General features: G+C 37.5%; 1 protein-coding gene across 1 annotated transcript in view; it reads left to right on the forward strand.

The window, feature by feature from the left end:
* The window catches only part of UBAC2 (UBA domain containing 2), an 88,094-nt gene that overhangs the window by 52,842 nt on the left and 18,034 nt on the right, over positions 1 to 17,218 (forward strand). Inside the window, exons 5-6 of the mRNA XM_066545138.1 lie at positions 4,975 to 5,098; positions 6,907 to 6,954. Of these exons, the coding sequence (XP_066401235.1) occupies positions 4,975 to 5,098; positions 6,907 to 6,954 (172 nt within the window). The remainder of the gene's footprint in view (positions 1 to 4,974; positions 5,099 to 6,906; positions 6,955 to 17,218) is intronic.

Genomic DNA, 17,218 nt, shown 5'->3' on the forward strand with positions numbered 1-17,218 from the left:
CTCTTGTGCAGTGAAAGAATTGAGTGCAGTAGAATTGAGTCCTTTGAGTCCAGGGCTCCAGCAGGAAGAGGGATACTCACATCAAGGGTAGTCACATTCCACAGAGTTCATTAATTTTAAGGAATGTTATTGTGAATACTTAGCATCTTTGGAATAAAGGCTGGAACCTTAAGTGTAATATGACAGTGTTTGGACTGACTGTAGGAATGCAGGTCACTGAAATTACTTAGTAACTTGAATTGCAGGTGCCCTGCTTGCATGCCTGTATTATCTGCAGTTGTTTTTATAGGTGATATTTTTAGTGCCCCCAAAAATATGTGGTTGTGAATTTGTCAGTTTAATGGTGTTTTGGAGAACTTGAATGAAGAAAAACACAGCACAGCAGTTAGTAAGTGTAGTGAGTCATTCTGAATAAAATAGGTTATTTCTGCAAACTTAATGCCACAGAACTTCTATTGACAGTAGCAAGCATTTTTGCAGAAGCTACACTTATTTAGCTTTCTAACCCTTTGTTCGTGCATTTTAGAACCATTTTTCCTCTGTTTTGTATATATTTTCCTCTGTATTTTGCATATATTTGCTAGTGCTAATCGTTTATTTTAATCTGCATTTAATAGTCCCTCTTTTAGACTTTAAATAGTATATTTCTCTTGTAATATGTATCTGCCCCTGATTTTTCCTTCTCGGACAATTTTTACATCTCTGACTTATTTTTTTCAAGGATACTGTTTGTATATGTATTTTTTTATTTCTTTGTACAAAACCAATCTCATAGATTCATATGATGTAGAATGTTCCTATCTTGTCACTGTGTTTCTGTTTCACTTCAAATGTTGAAATTTAGCGTGCTCTTCAAAATGGGGATGTAATTATTATAGAGACAGCTATTGCAGTACATCTTTGGGATGGACATGTAGAATGTTCAAACTCTAGAATTCAGTTTTCAGGTTTTAGAGTTTTCTGGGTTGTTTGAAAATTTCATTTTCTAACCCATGTTGTCGCAGACATCTTTTTATGAAAATCCTTTTGCTAGGATTTTTTCCTCCCAAGAAGCTGAGAGGCCTCAGGGACAAAATGTAAACAATGATTATCTGCTGCTGTGGAAGGCATCAGGTGGATTTTTGATTGGCCCATCTTAGATGTTTATAATTAATGGCCAATCACAGCCCAGCTAGCTCGGCTCTCTGTCCAATATACAAACCTTTGTTATTCATTCTTTTCTATTCTTAGCTTAGCTAGCCTTCTGAGATGAAACCTTTTATTATATTCTTTTAGTATAATTTTAATGTAATATATATAATAAAATAATGAATCAAGTCTTCTGAAACATGGAGTCAAATCCTCGTCTCTTCCCTCATCTGAAAACCCCTGTGAACACCATCACGCCATGTGACTAAAATTAACTTCCTAAATATGAAGTGGGCAAAAACTCAGTTCAGAGTCAGAATATGCTTGTGTCTATAGCCCTTCTTTGCACACAGACATCACAGATTTCTAGTAGAAGTAAATCATGGCATGTGAAAGGACATTTGTGATATTCTTATAGTATAATGAACAAAGGGCTGAGGTGAAGGTCTCTGCAAAAAGAAAGCACAGAAAAGGAGACTAAAAGAGATGAGAGGAAAAGCAAATACAAGAGGATAAGAAAGAAGTGAAGGGAAAGAAAACGCTGAAGTAGTCTTTCAATAAGAATATGTTTTCCACTTGAAGATGTTGAATCTGATATATGGTACCAAACAGCTAATTAACATAACTGAAAGAGTTAAGAGCCAGCCCTTTTATTTACAGTATGTGGATGGGTGTTTGTACCTGTCCAGTGAAATACAGGAACAGAAATTCCTCCAGTGATCTTGAGCTTCAGGATTGAGGCTTTGATTTTTCACCGAGCAATAGGGTAGCTTAGGTTTCACAGGATCTGTGGCAGTTGTCTACTTCAACCCTAGGTTCAAAACATGTCCAACAAGAATGGGTTATTTTGGGCTGTGTGTCCAGGCTGTATCTCTGAGAATGGAGACTGTAGCTCTGGCCAGCCTGGTAAAATACTGGACCATCATTATCCTGTCTGGAGTTGCTCCAGTATATGAATACCTTTCTTGATGCATGAAGCCCAAAAGTGGACACAGTGATTTAGGTTTGAGCTCAGAAGTGCTGAGCAATTACTTCTCTTGGCCTGATGACAACACATTGATAATGCTGCCCTGTATGTGATTGACCTTTCCTGCAAGGATAAAATGATACTCAAAGACTGACTAACACTCAAAGGATTCTCCAGCTCCTTATCTGCAAATCTGTTTTCTAACCAGTCTGTGCCGCTGCACAAGGTTGTTCTAACCCATATGGAGACTCCACAGTTACTTCTGTTGAACTCCCTAACATTCCTAATGTCAGCCCATTTTCATCACGGAATAGCTGAATGTGGTCCTGCTCTCCAAAGTATTGACTGCTCCCTCCAGTTTGATTTCACTCAGCAGCTTGTTGGGAGTGCACTCTGTCCCATCATCCAGGTTGTTTAATAAAGACAATAAATAGTGTTTATCCCAGTATGGATCCCTGAGGGAAGCTGCTAGTAAGTGGTTACCCCTAAAGTTGGCGCTGCTGATCAGAATTGAGTCCTGCAGTGCAGCCAGATTCCCTCTAATCTCCATATGCAGTGCATATCTTCCCTGTTTTTCTTTAAGGGCTGAAGAAGAAACCAAGTCAAAGGCCATCCTAAAGTCAGAGTGTACAACATTTGCCATCTTCCCCTTCCTTATCCACAGCACCGGAGTCACTCTTGGTAAATCCAGATGGGATATTAGCAGCTGCCTTGTCCATTGTGTAGCTGGCAATGGCTCCTAGGAGCTTTGCTCTGTAACTTTCCCAGGGATAGAAAGCCATCAGGATCCTCTTCTTGCTCTCCTTGAAGATGGTTGGGACACTTGTAATTATCCAGTCAGGAACCTGTCCTAATCACCATGATATTCCAGTGAGGTAGCATTGGCCACCTCCCTGAGAGCCCTGGGGTGCAGCCTATCTGGTCCTTTTGCCTCCTGTATGATCAGCTGGGCTCAAGAGCCTCCAAAATGTCTTCCTTCACAGCAGGTCTTGCTCCAGTCCCACAGGAGACTCAGGGACCTGCAAGGCCTGAGGGCAAAACTAACCATTGAAAACTGACCCAAAAAGACATTGAATGTCCTGGCTTTTTTCTTGTCCTTTGTCACTTTTTTCACCATTGGGTCCACATTTTCCTTGACCATCCTTTTGTTGTACTTTACTGTGTCAGCCACATTCTAGTATTATTCTGTGGATGACTTGTCTGACAGAGCTGCTGACAGAGCAGTGTCCCCATATAGATATTCTAAAAAAAGGCATTAGTAAACTATTGAAAGACAACAGAAAATAAACGGAAATTTTCAAAGTACAAAATCATATAAAGAAAGTTGAGGGTGAAAGTTTAAAATTAACTGGAATGAATTTTCACATAGTGGAATTGCCTGTACAAATGAGTTTCACACAGCATTTTGAAGGGCATCAGTTTTCACATTTTAAAAAAAGATACCTGAATGGATATTTGGGTGATACCTATTTATATTAGATGTGAGCTCTGTCTAAAAAACAAACACTGATTCCTTTAGGAGCATACTTCTGTAGTTCCCATGAACGTACTGTTATAGCAGAAAAGGCCCATCACTCAGTTTCCTCCAGCTCCTCTAGGTTGTTGAGTACTGAGCAGTGTCAGACACTGGACTTTGAATTTAGCTGATAGCTACTCTGGACTGGGGTGGTGCTTTCTGTGGTCTCTGTTGACATAATTGGTGAGTACTAACATTTAGGGAACCTTTAGCATTCTCTAATCTCTTTGTAAAATGCACTTGCAGTTTTGGGAAATGCCTTTTTGTACTTTCCCATCTTATGATTGAGTGCACTCTTGCATGTGAAATCTCTGTCTCTGAGTCACTGTTTATCACAGGATCAATAAAACCTGAAAAGCATGCCACAGTTGTGGTATTCTCTTAATTTGGTCAGAGTAGGGAGAAATAATTTAAAATTACTTTTCTTAGAAAATATATTTTTTCTTTGTTTTTCTTCTATCTTCACTTGTAAAACCTGATTTATTCAGTGAATATTGTCTACAGAGGAATAACTTCAGATGAAGGATAATTTTTGTATGTTGCTTTCTTATAGCATTTTGACTCTTAGAGCTTCAGTAATTTCAGTTTATTTCAAGAATGTGTTGTGTCTGTTTATACAGGTGTATTTTGTTTGTGTAAAAAGGATTATATGCAAAATTGAGTGTCTGAATGAAATACACTAGGTCATGTTCACAAGATCAGTCTAGGCATCTAGTCATTGTAAAAAGTGCTTGAAGTCTTAGATTCTATGAACCTCTGTCCAGTGATGGTTTGAAAACTTAAAAACCATCTTGTGTTGTGAGTAGGATGAGGACCCTAAAGGAAGGCTTATTTGTAGGCCATGAAAGTCACTGGCAAAAGGAAGTTAAATCAAACTGTCAGTATTCCCATCTTAGATGCTGTACTCTATTGGCAATCCTCTAACACATTAAGTCTGGGTAAATACCAGTAGCTTAGCTTCATAAGTGAAGTGGTTTCCTTAACCTTTTGAGAAAAGTAAAATCCTTACCATTTGTCCATTCAAATAGTATTTTATTCTGATGTAGGAGATTGCTGCTGTTCTTGTTGTGTGCTGCACTTTATGGAAAGAATCTGCTATTAGATGAAATATGTTGCCTTCTCTTCTGCCTCAAGTCCTAAACATTGGGAAATAAAATACTTTTTGTCACTTGTTCTTATTTGCTAATGAATCTATTACCTTGAATGCCAGAAGTCACCTAGCGTTGGTTCCCAAGGAATACCTTTGTTTGCAAGGTGGTATAACATTTTGATTTTTATGTACTTAAAATTAAATCCTTTTGATTGTTTGACACTACTGTTGCTGGTATCATTCTTATAACCATCTGTACCTTTCTTTTTGCAGCTTGGGTCCTGTGTTCGCACTGTTTGTTCCATTTTATTCCTCCATTCCAAGAGTGCAGGTGACACAAGTGTTGGGCTACTTTTCTATCACAAACAAGTCTCTGGTCTACATACTGGGTTTACAGGTATGGTATGTACTTGCTTGTTCATCTTTTAATAAACTAATAATGTTGTTAGTAGTTAGTATTTCTGTTTGTCTATGAATTTTAATACTTCCACATGCATGATTCAGCATACATTTAGGTAGTAACTATCCCATCAGCTAAAACATAGAGAATCGTATTTCTAGTATGCTGAAGTGGTGAGCAAGTGATCTGTTCTTACCTTGTCTTACATGGGAAAATACAATAGACAATTCCACAGGTTTGGGGTTTTTTTTTTGTCAGTAAAATGAATTAGACAAAAAGAGATTAAAATGGAACCTGATCCTAAAGCATTTTTTATCTTTTACCTTTCTAGTTTGTGGTAAGACTGTTAGTAAATAATCAAGGTTTTGTCTGAATTTCACTTTTATATAAATTAATTTTACTTGTATATCATGCATTGCCATGTGACAGGTAATTTAGAATATTGTAACATAGGGCACAGCAACATCATATAGTATTCTGTGAAATATGACTGGAAAAATATAGCTACTTGGTATAGAAAGCCAGTAATTATTCAAAAAACAATTAAAAAACCCCAAGACCCAACAGCCTAGAAATGAATGGAACATTTGTGTCACAACCTGAATGATGAGATGTGCAAATTTATGAGAAATTAGGCTCACTTCTATATTTTCTAGGGATTCAAAAGTAGCTCTGGCGTGTGCAACGGGGAATACACCATAGCTATGTGAAATATGGAAGAGAGTATTTTAGAATAAGAAGTCAGTTTCAGAATATTGACTTGTGCTCCCCATGAACATTTCATTCATCCTCTTTCCTGTTCAGCCTTTGGTTTCCTTCAGTTTCTGCTCCAGCACCTTATTTTCTGGATCTCTCAGAAATCTTGTTTCCTCTCTTCTGAGCCCATCACTTGCACTATTATTGCAGTCTTTGGGAAAGCCATGCTAATGTGTGGGCTGTTTTCCATTGGGTCTTTTGCCTTTTGCTGTCGTGCACACAGCACGTCCAGCCCGGATCAGTGCTGTCACTGAGCCCTGTATCTGCGGGATCTCTCCCTGCTGAGCACTGAACGCTTGCTGCCATCACCCAGAGCCCGAGGGGAGACTCATTTGCCTTCTTCTCATTTGGAAACTCTGCCCTTATCTCAAGTTGCTGTTTCTGTAGTCTGAACTCTAAGAGGGAAGGTGTTCTCATGATTCAGTCAGCATCACGCAGAAACATTTTAGTCACCATTTTCAGTCCATTTTTTCCAGTTGGTAATAACCTTTTCCAGGTGATTAATCACATACTTTGCTAGAAACAATGGGCTGCCATGTTGACTTATCAGGATAAAAAAAAAAATTGCTCCAACTTATTTCTGTGATTTCATGTCAGCAAATATGTCACTGGGTAAGAACTTTGTTTCCTTAATTTTGATGCTGGTGCTTAGTCTGTCTGTGGCTGCATGTGTGAGAGCTTCACTTGGAGTGCCTGCCTGCTTGGAACTCTCCTGTTGCTGCTGAGTCATTTCCTTTGCTTCAGTCTATCTTTCAGACCTGTTTTTCTGTGCACCCTATAACTGACATCCTGTTATACTTAGTAAGCTATATGAAAATAAAATGTATTGTTCTCTAGAAGGAGAACAGTTGTTGGATCCCTGTGTTTTTTCCACTTGCTCCTTCTGGAATACTTTTTTTTTTAATGGTAAACTGAATTTTAACAAAGGTAAAAGTCTGACATCTCCCATTGTCATGATGAGTGCATAGCCTATATCATATTGCAACTTAGTGGTCCATATAGCGGAACTTTGTAAAATAAAAATTTAAATCCCTGCTCTTGTCTTCTAGCTCTTAACCTCTGGTTCCTACATCTGGATTTTAGCCTTAAGTGGATTGGTAAGTTACTGTTATAAAAATCATATGTTCCTTAAAACACTCTGTTATGTATATGAGCAGCACAGTATATTTGGACTCAAAAAGAGCAGAAGTTAAGTAACATTTTATGTTGCTAACTAGAAAATTTTCCTCTTCAACTTCTAAATATGTGAAGCACTGACTAGCTGGTGATAAACTGATAGGTGACAAAATTGGTGGTTGATGTTTTCAGGGTGCTGGTCCCTGCATAAAATTAATTTTGTTGCCGTGGATATAGCTGTACACCCACAACTATAAATGAGATTATTGAGGAAATGGTAGAAATGTGTACCCCAGGTTGAGGTTTGTTTTTTCCATTTTCAGCGAGCCTCAAGCTTTGATTCCAAAACTCAGGTTTTAATAACTTTGCTGTGAAGGTTTTTCATGCTTTGCTGTTCTCCAAGGAGATCTATAATATAGCTGTTTCTCACAATGACAATGGCAGTAAGGGCACAAAATCATGTTCCACATCAGTCAGATAAAGGAGCTGTGATCTTTTTCCTTTCTGACTCTGTTGTTGGTAAAGTGCTTAGTGCTGGAACAAACTGTACTAAATCTTTCAGATTGTTAGATACTGATAAGCTTCTTTTAAAATTTTACAGACTTAGAAATTAGGTGCTTAGGCTGATTTCTTGGCCCAAAAGACTGTAACCTTTTTCAACAGTGGGAGTGCCGCCACTTCCAAGGGAACTCATTATTAAGTTGATGGAGAACTCAAATTATGCCCTTGCTGTATAGAACCTACTAATTTGAATTTGGGTTGAGCTCAGAAGGAAATGCTGCTACAACTTAGTGATTTGATCTCTTACCATTTGCATTGACTGTGAGTTTCTAGGATAACTAATAACAGGAGTGTCAGAGCAGCAAACTGTGATGTCTGTTCATGATCTGATCTTGCTATAAATATCGATGAAAGCAGTGCAACTAACAAATCAGAATCTATCTCCCCTGGAAATCAGCCCAAGCCTCTGTGCCCACTGAAGGATCTGTGACTTCCTCCAAATACACTACCCTTCCTGTTACTCTGCTGGCTCTTTTAATAGCCCTTCCTTTCCAACAGGTGTTCATTAGAGAGGGAAGGAAAGGAAAGAAATGGAAAGGCATTTTTACTCCCTCTTTCCTGATGACAGAAGCTCTGTGTATACTTGATTATACAGACATATAAAGAGTAGCTCATTTTTTTTTCATAATACATTATACAGTTCTTATTTTAATTCCTTCTTAATGTAAAGTTTTATTCTTCTGTATAATGAAACTTGCTGAACTTCTGTAGTAATCTTTTTTATAAATTATCTTTTTTTAAAATTTAAGATTGACAGTATGTTTTACTTGGGTGTAAATCCATAGGATTAAATTGAGTTACGTCTGTGTCACAGGATGGCTAAAAAATCATTTCAAGTTTTCATATTGCTTCAGTCAGCATTAATTAAGTCATCATCAATTATGACGTGTTTTCAGTCTCAGTTTTTTTCTGCAGCAAGCAGAGAGCTGCACTCCATGACTTTGTAAGAAGTGCTGCAGTTTGAAAAGAAATTTATATTAGGATTTTCTGCCATTTCTTTTGCATAGCATATCTGCCACATTCTGTGATTAAGAAGTCTCTTTTTCTCCTCTGTTAGAAATTATAATTTGGTGTCTTTTGCAAAAACTTGATAAAGCAATAAAGTTTCACAGTATATTAGATAATCTGAGGAAGGATATGCAGCACTATAAAGGTGCCGTTTAGCACTACAAGTGTAGTTGGTTGATAACATATGTATATGTACAATATGTACAGAAACAGATTGTCAAATTAATGTTAAGTCATTCTGACAACCTATGTTATGTAATTCTTATTAGTCTTAACATTTTTCTAGCTTACTGCCTTAGTCTTTGTGGACTCAAATTTTCAGGTATTTGTACAGAAAGGATGAGCACCAAGTCAGATGTAATATTTAGTCACTAGTTCATTGCCTGGTAGACACGTCACTGTATTTTAAGCACTGAAGATCACTTAGGCAGTCATATTGAGTGCATTATGATGCTGTTCTGTAATTTAGCTTTTGTTACACTTTTGCTTATGTGGAATATTAAAATGGGTGGTGCCAGCACAATATCTGAGTTGTTATCAGTTTCCACTTTGTGTTCAGGGTGTTCCTGGTTTAGATTTATTTAAATTCTCACAGTCTATATTTGAACATGACGAAATGGGATCTGACTTTCTAGTTACATCCTTGCAAGTGTCATGAGACCTTCTTGTGAATTCTAGGCAGGGTATAGAGGTACTGGGAACTGTACTGCCTTGAGTTCTTGTTTTCAGTAGTTTTGAGTGATGCCATCATTACAGATATGCATGTGCGAGTCTATGTGGGAGGGTGGGCATTGATGTAATGTGCCTGGTGATAGGGAATTTTTCACAATTTGTAGTTTTGATGGTGAATTTTTCTCAGGTGCAGAAATTACAGCTCATGTTTTGTTATTGGAATACAGAAGGTCTGCTGTGTCTGTCTTTGTGAAAAGGTATATCTTGCTGGATCTAATTTTAAACCAGCACAGGATTGTGGTCTTAAAGGCAGTTTCTTTACTGTCCACATGAAACTGGATAATCAATTATTGTGTTTTTGGTATGTCAGTTGCTGGTATGTTGTATAAAACATGCTGTTTAAATACATGATGCTTATGTATAAGGAAAATGGAATTTATGAAGTAGACTGTAAAGAAATTCACAAATCTGATGTCATCAGTAATCTGTAATCATCTTATGATTGATAGGACTAATTTAGTTTCTTGTGATTTATTTTGCCAGGAATATATGATGCCTGGTGCATACAGACCAAATTTGTTTCATGTGATAAGAGTTTTTTGGGGTTTGTGCCATAAAATTAGGAAACATACTAGAGATGCCCAAAATTCTTTTCAGTAGTTGTTTACGGAAGTGCCTCCATGTAGTGCATATCACTCAGTTTAGTGAAGGCTTGAAACAGTTTCTTCACTATTTTTTTTTTCTTTAAAATAGTCATTGGATGTAGACATCTTCTCTCCCTTTTTTCCCACCCCTTTAAGATCTTTTGGATTCCCACTTTACATTTTTCCTTGCCATACTTTTGTAGGATTGAAATTTGAGAGGTGTGTCAAGGCTCAGTCATAGCTTGAGCTCATCTGCTTAAAGAAATCAGCTCAGGTTGGTGACCAGCAGAAGACATGTCCCATGAAGACATGCAGTTCCCTCCACTTTCTAGGATAGTGTCATCAGACAGATCACAGGCCATGGGTTTTTCTGAGTAGCTTAGGGCTATATTTGATAAGGGGAAGGGCCTTTCAGGCCCTTTCTGTGATTTTAGTGTTCTAGCCTTTCTTCTTACCTCGTGTTAGTTTTTTATTTGTTTGCAAGATGACCTGCACTGCATAAAGTTCAAAATTTGGAATCCACCACGTCTCCTGTGAGCTGCCTTGAATTTATGTAGAGTTCAGTTCAAACCTTAGGAAACTGAAATTGAGAAGTTTCTAAAACCCTGCCTGACTTGGAGATTTCACTAAACAGAATGCAACAGTTTTCTGCATTGTTACTGTGCTGTGCTGGAATTTATTTTTCTCAGAATGTATGAAAAGTTGTGCTTTTTATATTTAGATATTGGAAAATGTAGAGAATCTGTAATTTAGAGCTTGTACTTTAATGGCTTAAGGTTAAGATAGAAAGTTCAGAGAGTGTTGAGTGCATGATTTTAATTTCAGATCTGTTTTTTTGAGTACATTAGTTATTATTCATAATTTTGAAGTGGCTAACTTAGTTTTACATAGACTATAGATGCGGTTAAATGCTCCCAAGTGTACTTGGATTGTACTTTTGAGTTCTGTTTGTTATGAACTTTATGCATCATGTCTGTTAGTTGTTCATCCAGCTGAGGTGTTTTTGTATAGTGAATTCATGTCCTTTAGAATTGGCATATATAGGATAAAAAGTGATTCAGCTAGGGGAGCAAAATAATTAAACCAGACTTTAATTGTTTTAGTTCCTGTTGTAAAAATAGAACTATGTAGCTAATATCTGATCAGATCAGATCTGATCAACTGATCAGGAATCATTGATTTTCTTATTGTTTTTCTTCCTCTCTCACACCTTTCTTAAGTGATTTTGAAGAATGCATGCTGAATTCTTTGTTGTTTTAAAACATTTTGTATTTGCATTTGTATTACCTCACAGTATAGTGTTCATGTTTAAAATATCATCCCTTCTAGATACTTAAAATTCATATTAAATATGTGCTTTCTCAAAGAGAATCTTTGGTCAGAGTGTGTTAATGTATGCAGTTACCTCCACATTTGTGTCCTGCTGTTCATTGTCCTTCATTCTCCAGTTAGTCTGGATATCCTTCAGTCATCCACATTCAGTCTCATGTAGGACTTTAGTCAAAGTATGATTTTTGAACACTTTGTAACTGTGCTTGTAAGTGGATTCAGGTAAATGTTTGCTAAATGTTGGATCTAGTTAATTTCTGAATATCTAACGTTGGTATTACAGTATAAATATCAGTAGTGTTGCTAATATCAGTGAGACTACTCACATACTAAAAATTCTGCCCATGCTTAAGTACTTACCTAAGTAAAACCATGTGTTTTGTGCATAACAGATGTGATTCCCCTTTCCTGATAGAACTACCTCCCAAACAGCATGTACTCAGTTCACAGAATCACTTGATGGTAGCACCTGATCCAGCCTCCCTGCTCAGGCAGGGCCACCCAGAGCAGCTTGCCCCAGGACCATGTTCTGATGGCTTTTGAGTATCTCCAAGGATGCAGACTCTACCACCTCCCTCTCCCTAGGCAACCTGTGCTAGTGTTCAATCAACCTCACAGTGAAAAATGTCTCGTGATCCTCAGAGGGAGCCTCCCATATTTCAGTTTGTGCCCATTTCCCCTTTTCCTTTTGCTGGGCACCACTGAGAAAAGCCTGGTTTCGTCCTCTTCATTTCCCTTCAGGCATTTCTTTACTTTGGTAAAATCCCCTGGGCCTTCTCTTCTCCAGGCCAAACAGCCCCACTTCTCTCAGCCTTTCCTCATGGGAAAAATGCTCCCAGTCCTTTGATCATCCCTGTGGCCCTGCACTGGACTTGCTCCAGCAAGTCCATGTACGTTAACACATGTGCTGAATCCTGCCCAAAACTAATGTGCAGTATTTGTGTGTGGACAGTGCTCAGTGTTTAGGGGTGACTGTAAGTGACTTGATCTGAGTGTCACTACATTCTGGTGACTTTATTGACACAATGCTCCCTGTGGTGGGAGCTGTGACACCCTGCCCACGTCAAGATGTGAACACATGACAGCTGACTAAGCTACCAGCACTTACTCCTGCATCAGTTAATGCATCTGAGAAAAAAAAGTTGGTTCATCTGGAATACAGGGGATGTTGGTTTGGAAGTGAGGTTGTAACTGTCTGGGGAGGAGGGAAATGCAGATACTTCCAGCTCTGGAAGAAGGAGAAAGTAGTGAGAAAGGACAGGAAAAGGTAATAACATGTTGTAAGGCACTTTCTGTAATATCTGTGGCTTCTGTAGAAAAATGGATATTGGTTTTCAGTTTGTGTTTCACTTCTAAATTTCTCTTAGATCTGAGGAAGAGTCTCTGTGTCCAAATTATGGTCTGTTTGATCAACTATACCAACTGGTTCATTAGGAATTAGATTATTCTATCAGTGTTTGCTTTTTTTGGCAGCAGTGTTGCCCTTTTTCAGAGAAGGAATCCATGAGAGTAATTCAGCTGTGTGTGTTCTTTGGAGACATCTGCCAAAGGATGAGTTACATCCCAAGAGTGCCCATTTCTCTCTATGACTATGACACTAACTTTAAATAAGCAGCTTATTAAGTACTCTTTTAAATTACAGATATCTATGTTGGGTCAGATTAATGAAATCCCGATCTTTTAATTAAAGATTAACACATTGGTTGACATTGGTGATGATTAACACATTGGTTAACAATGTGTTAATCATCACCTACAGAATGCTGGCAGAGACCAAGGGAACCTATGCTTAGGACACCAGTACAAGTTAAAAGTAGCTGTACTGTGCTGAAATGGCAGTACAGTCATGCTTGCACATACACAATGTTTTTTAGCTGATAATGATTCCATCTGACCAATGAAGCACTGATAAACTCTGGAAAAAAAGTTTCAAGGTATCTGGAAAATTTATGAGCCAAATCAACGGGAAACAAAATTGAAGAAAAATATTTTAGTATCTCTATAATCTTATTTTTCTCTCAAGGTAACTTTTACAAAAGGCTGTTTATAGTATTTGCAACAATTTCCAAAAAGGAAACCCAAACAAAATAATCTGTTAGAATTGTCACGGAAGTTGAAAATATGTGTGTAGTGGCATTTATTTGTTGCGTAGTTTTGTTTCTTGGGTGGTTTTCACACAACCCTCTTGGTATGATAAATGCTTTTGCTAATGAAGACAAATACAGAATCCTGACACAAATTTCAACCCATGTTTTGATTCTAATTTTTAGAATTCAGAACATACTAAGGATTAAGCAGATAAAATAGATATAAAAATGTCACTTCACCTTAAGAAAACTATTTGCTTTTCATTTGTTGGTATCTGAAAATAGCCAAGTCTTGAGTATGTATGATGAATGTATTTACATTTTTCAGAACAAAATAATCAAGTATTTGATGTCAAGTTTTGTTAGTTAAAATAATTTTCAACATAATTCTCTACACCAGTCTGTCTTCTTTTTTTCTGTTTGATTTCCTTTTTTGGTGTTAATCAAGTACAGTGAATTTCAATATTTAAATTTAAAATTTAAATATTGAAATTCACTGTACTTGATTAACACCAAAAAATTTGTGGAGCATATGTATCTTTGCAATGTAAAATACTGGAGAGCTTCTATGTTTGATTTACCTAATTGCAGAGAAACTACAGCTACTTCCTTTTTCTCAAAAATGTACAACTTTGGAAGGACTTAAGGGAAGGGGAGGGGAAGGCAGGCTTTATATGGGAGCAGAACGAGGTTTAGGAAACTTCATGTGAAGAATCAGTAGTAAGTCATGGCATTAAGAAACTGAAAATATCTAAGCACACTTAGATTCTCTGCAGTGTGCCAGAGAATTTCCAGCATCCTCCATTTCCTCTTCTTAGCACTGTACCACATACAATATGGTGGAAGATGTTGTGACTAACAGAAATTGAGATGCACCTTATGTTGCTAGCCACAAATTCTCCATTTTAACGGTGTGAACATAACCACAACGTTTTTTTGTGGTGACTTTTGGCAGCTAAAATACAGTGGAAGCTCCTCTATTGGGGGAAGTAGCCCTTTAATCTGATGTATGGTGCTGAAGTTGGAAGATAATGAGGTTATTTTATCTTCATTGAATAAACAATGTTGCATTATGTTCTTAAACACTAGAAATTCACTCAATGTCAGTAACAAAAACAGTGTAAAAAGTTGCTTTTTACTTTGTCAAAGCTTATGATTTATAAAATGATATCTATCAAATTCTGCATATGAATCAGCTATAGAGGAAGTTATTTGGAAATACTTGACATTAAGATGAAAGTATGACACTGAGCCAGACTGAATCACAAGGCCTTTTTTAACTACAAATGTGTGCATTCTGGGCTTATTGGAAATATGGAAATAGCTATCTTGTCCTCACTAATTGAAACTTATTGAAAATTTGTTATAACTGACCACAGCATTTTAAAGTTTCTTATACTTCCATGTAATAGCTCTTCATTTTAGCATGTCCATAAACTTTTAGGCTTATAAAGCCTTTTCTCCTGATTAAGTACTCTGGAATGACTTGCTCTCTACAACTACCTAAAAGGAAATTGTGATGAGGTGAGGGTCAATCTCTTTTTCCAAGTAAGATAAGTGGAAATGTCCTTTAAGTTGTGCCAGGGATGGTTTAGATTGAGTATTAGGAAAAATTACTCACCAAAAGGTTCATTAAGCACTGGAACAGGCTGCCCAGGGCAGAGAGAGGTTGAGTCACAATCTCTGTTGGTGTTTAAAAGACATGTAGATGTGGCACTTAAGGACATGGTAGACTTGGCAGTACTGGGTTAACAATTGGACTTGATGATCTTAAAGGTCTTTTCCAACCTAAATGATTCCATGCCCAACCATCTCCACTAAGAAAAATACAAGAATGCTTTTACTGATCCAGCTGTTAATTGAGGCTTGCAGTATGCCTTCCCTACTGAGACAAACAAGTACCAAAGCATTGACACCAAAGACAGGCTGCTGTTTTCTCATTGCTCTATGTTCTGTCTTGACTTGATAAATAGTGATTATCTTTGTGGTTAGTATGTTCAGACACGTGTCTGGATTTGTCATATATTCAGGGAGATGTAGTTTTTCCTATCACCACTTGCTTTGTTTTGCTCTTGTGACTTTTTGAACCCGCTCAAGATTTTTGAAAACATTAGACCTTTTCAAAGGTGGTAAGAGAGAGCAGAGATCAATATCAAGGAGTGACATTTGAAAGAAGTGAAGGAATGTTGGTGTGATGTTGGACAAAGTATTTTGAGTGGGACTTCTTTCCCTGCCTAGTTAACACCTGTACAATCAGGTGCAGAATCCCTGGAATGAAAAGGGGTCCTGGCTCCATAGCCTAATGATGCTACCTGTACCTACACCTAACAAGGTGGGAGGAAGGGAGATAATTTGTATGTTCTGGTGCTGCTTGTGCATTTTGCATTGAAGAAAACATCAGATTAAATGTGTATGCAATATTTGCAATCTGGTTTAGTAATTCTCACTCCCCCAAAACTGCTTTTTCAGTTACTGTGCAATCTAGGTTTTCTTGGGTGAGGGGCCTATCTACCTACCTCCCTCAGGATCAGGGGTTTTGCTTCTGGGGGACCTTCTTGCCAGGCAGACACCTCAAGCAGTACATACCAAAAACGGGTGAATTGCAGAAGTGATACGAATTTTCTTCTTCTTGTTTTTTGGTGATTATAGCTATATCTTAATTTCCAATTGATGTGCACTGTTTTAGTCATGAGTTTACAGTCATCTGGAACAGTTTCACTAGAGCTGAGAAAAGAATCTTTGAGGTCATGAAAAAGCTTCTGTTACAGTGTCCTGTCCAGTTAGGACCTTCTTTTGAATACAGAAAATTTTAATTAAAGGCAGCCTTCACTCTGATGTGATTATGGCCTTTATAGCATTTACCTCCTTTCTTTTAGCATGACTGAAAGACTGAAGAGGTTAAGAGTAGTTTAAAACAGTTCTTTCTCATTTTAGAATGACAGCCTGTGTTTGTGCTGTCAGGCAACCAGCAGCTTGGGCTGTACATCCAACTGTGAGTCATAAAATGAAAGTAATATAAAACATAAATCATTGTTTCCAAAAGCAGAATGTGTTTTTGCTAGAAGTCTCACTACCTCACTGGATATTTAACAATAACCTTGTTAATAATCTGAAAAATATCCCCCCTCCTAAAGAACGTTGTTTTTTCCTATACTGTCTCCCTTTGTATAATCAGCAATGCATTTAGTATCTTTATAAAAATGTCAGTGAGATACAACAAATAGCTCCAAATAAATAAATAAATAAATAAATCAGATTCAGATTTTCTACATTGCTTTTCGCATAATTTCATTTCTGGGGTATGTTTACAGATTTGTTGAGGTTCAGATCTCTTCCTGTTCATGTGCTGTGACAGCATAATTCTTGTGGTATAACAGACAACAAAGAGTCACAAATGCTGAAATGTGGCATAAAGCAGAATGCAGATGGGACCGCTTTGGGCTCAAGTGCTGTGGCTTCACAATGGCATTCAAAATAATGGCTGAGGGATGACTGTAATTCCATTTATGGGGCTCATGATTTCTCTTTCTCCTGCAGAATCTGAAATGAAACCAAGCCCCAAGGCAAGCATGAACACAGGGAATGTGGTTTTTTCTCATGGGTAGGAAAAGGGCCTCGCAAAAACTGGCTTTTTCAGTATCACAGTTTTTAATGAATTGGTTTTCAAATGTTTTTTTTTCCCTCCTGTAAGGCAGGTGGGCTTCTTTTGGAATGAGTGTGTGCATAGTCTTAGATTTAACTACATTTCTGCTGGTATTTAACTTCATTTCCACTGGTTTGCTTTTGTTTTTACTACAAGGAGAGATTCAGGTGGTGGGGACAGAAGCCTTAAGAGGGTTTGGGTTTTTTTTGTTTTTTTTGAAGGGGTGTGTAGAGTGCTTCAGCATCCTCAAGAGCTGTCTTAATCTTCTCATGTCAGCGTGCAGCATTCCCTGACCAGGTCT

Source organism: Molothrus aeneus, chromosome 2, assembly GCF_037042795.1.
Source record: "Molothrus aeneus isolate 106 chromosome 2, BPBGC_Maene_1.0, whole genome shotgun sequence".
NCBI classification, from domain to species: Eukaryota; Metazoa; Chordata; class Aves; order Passeriformes; family Icteridae; genus Molothrus; species Molothrus aeneus.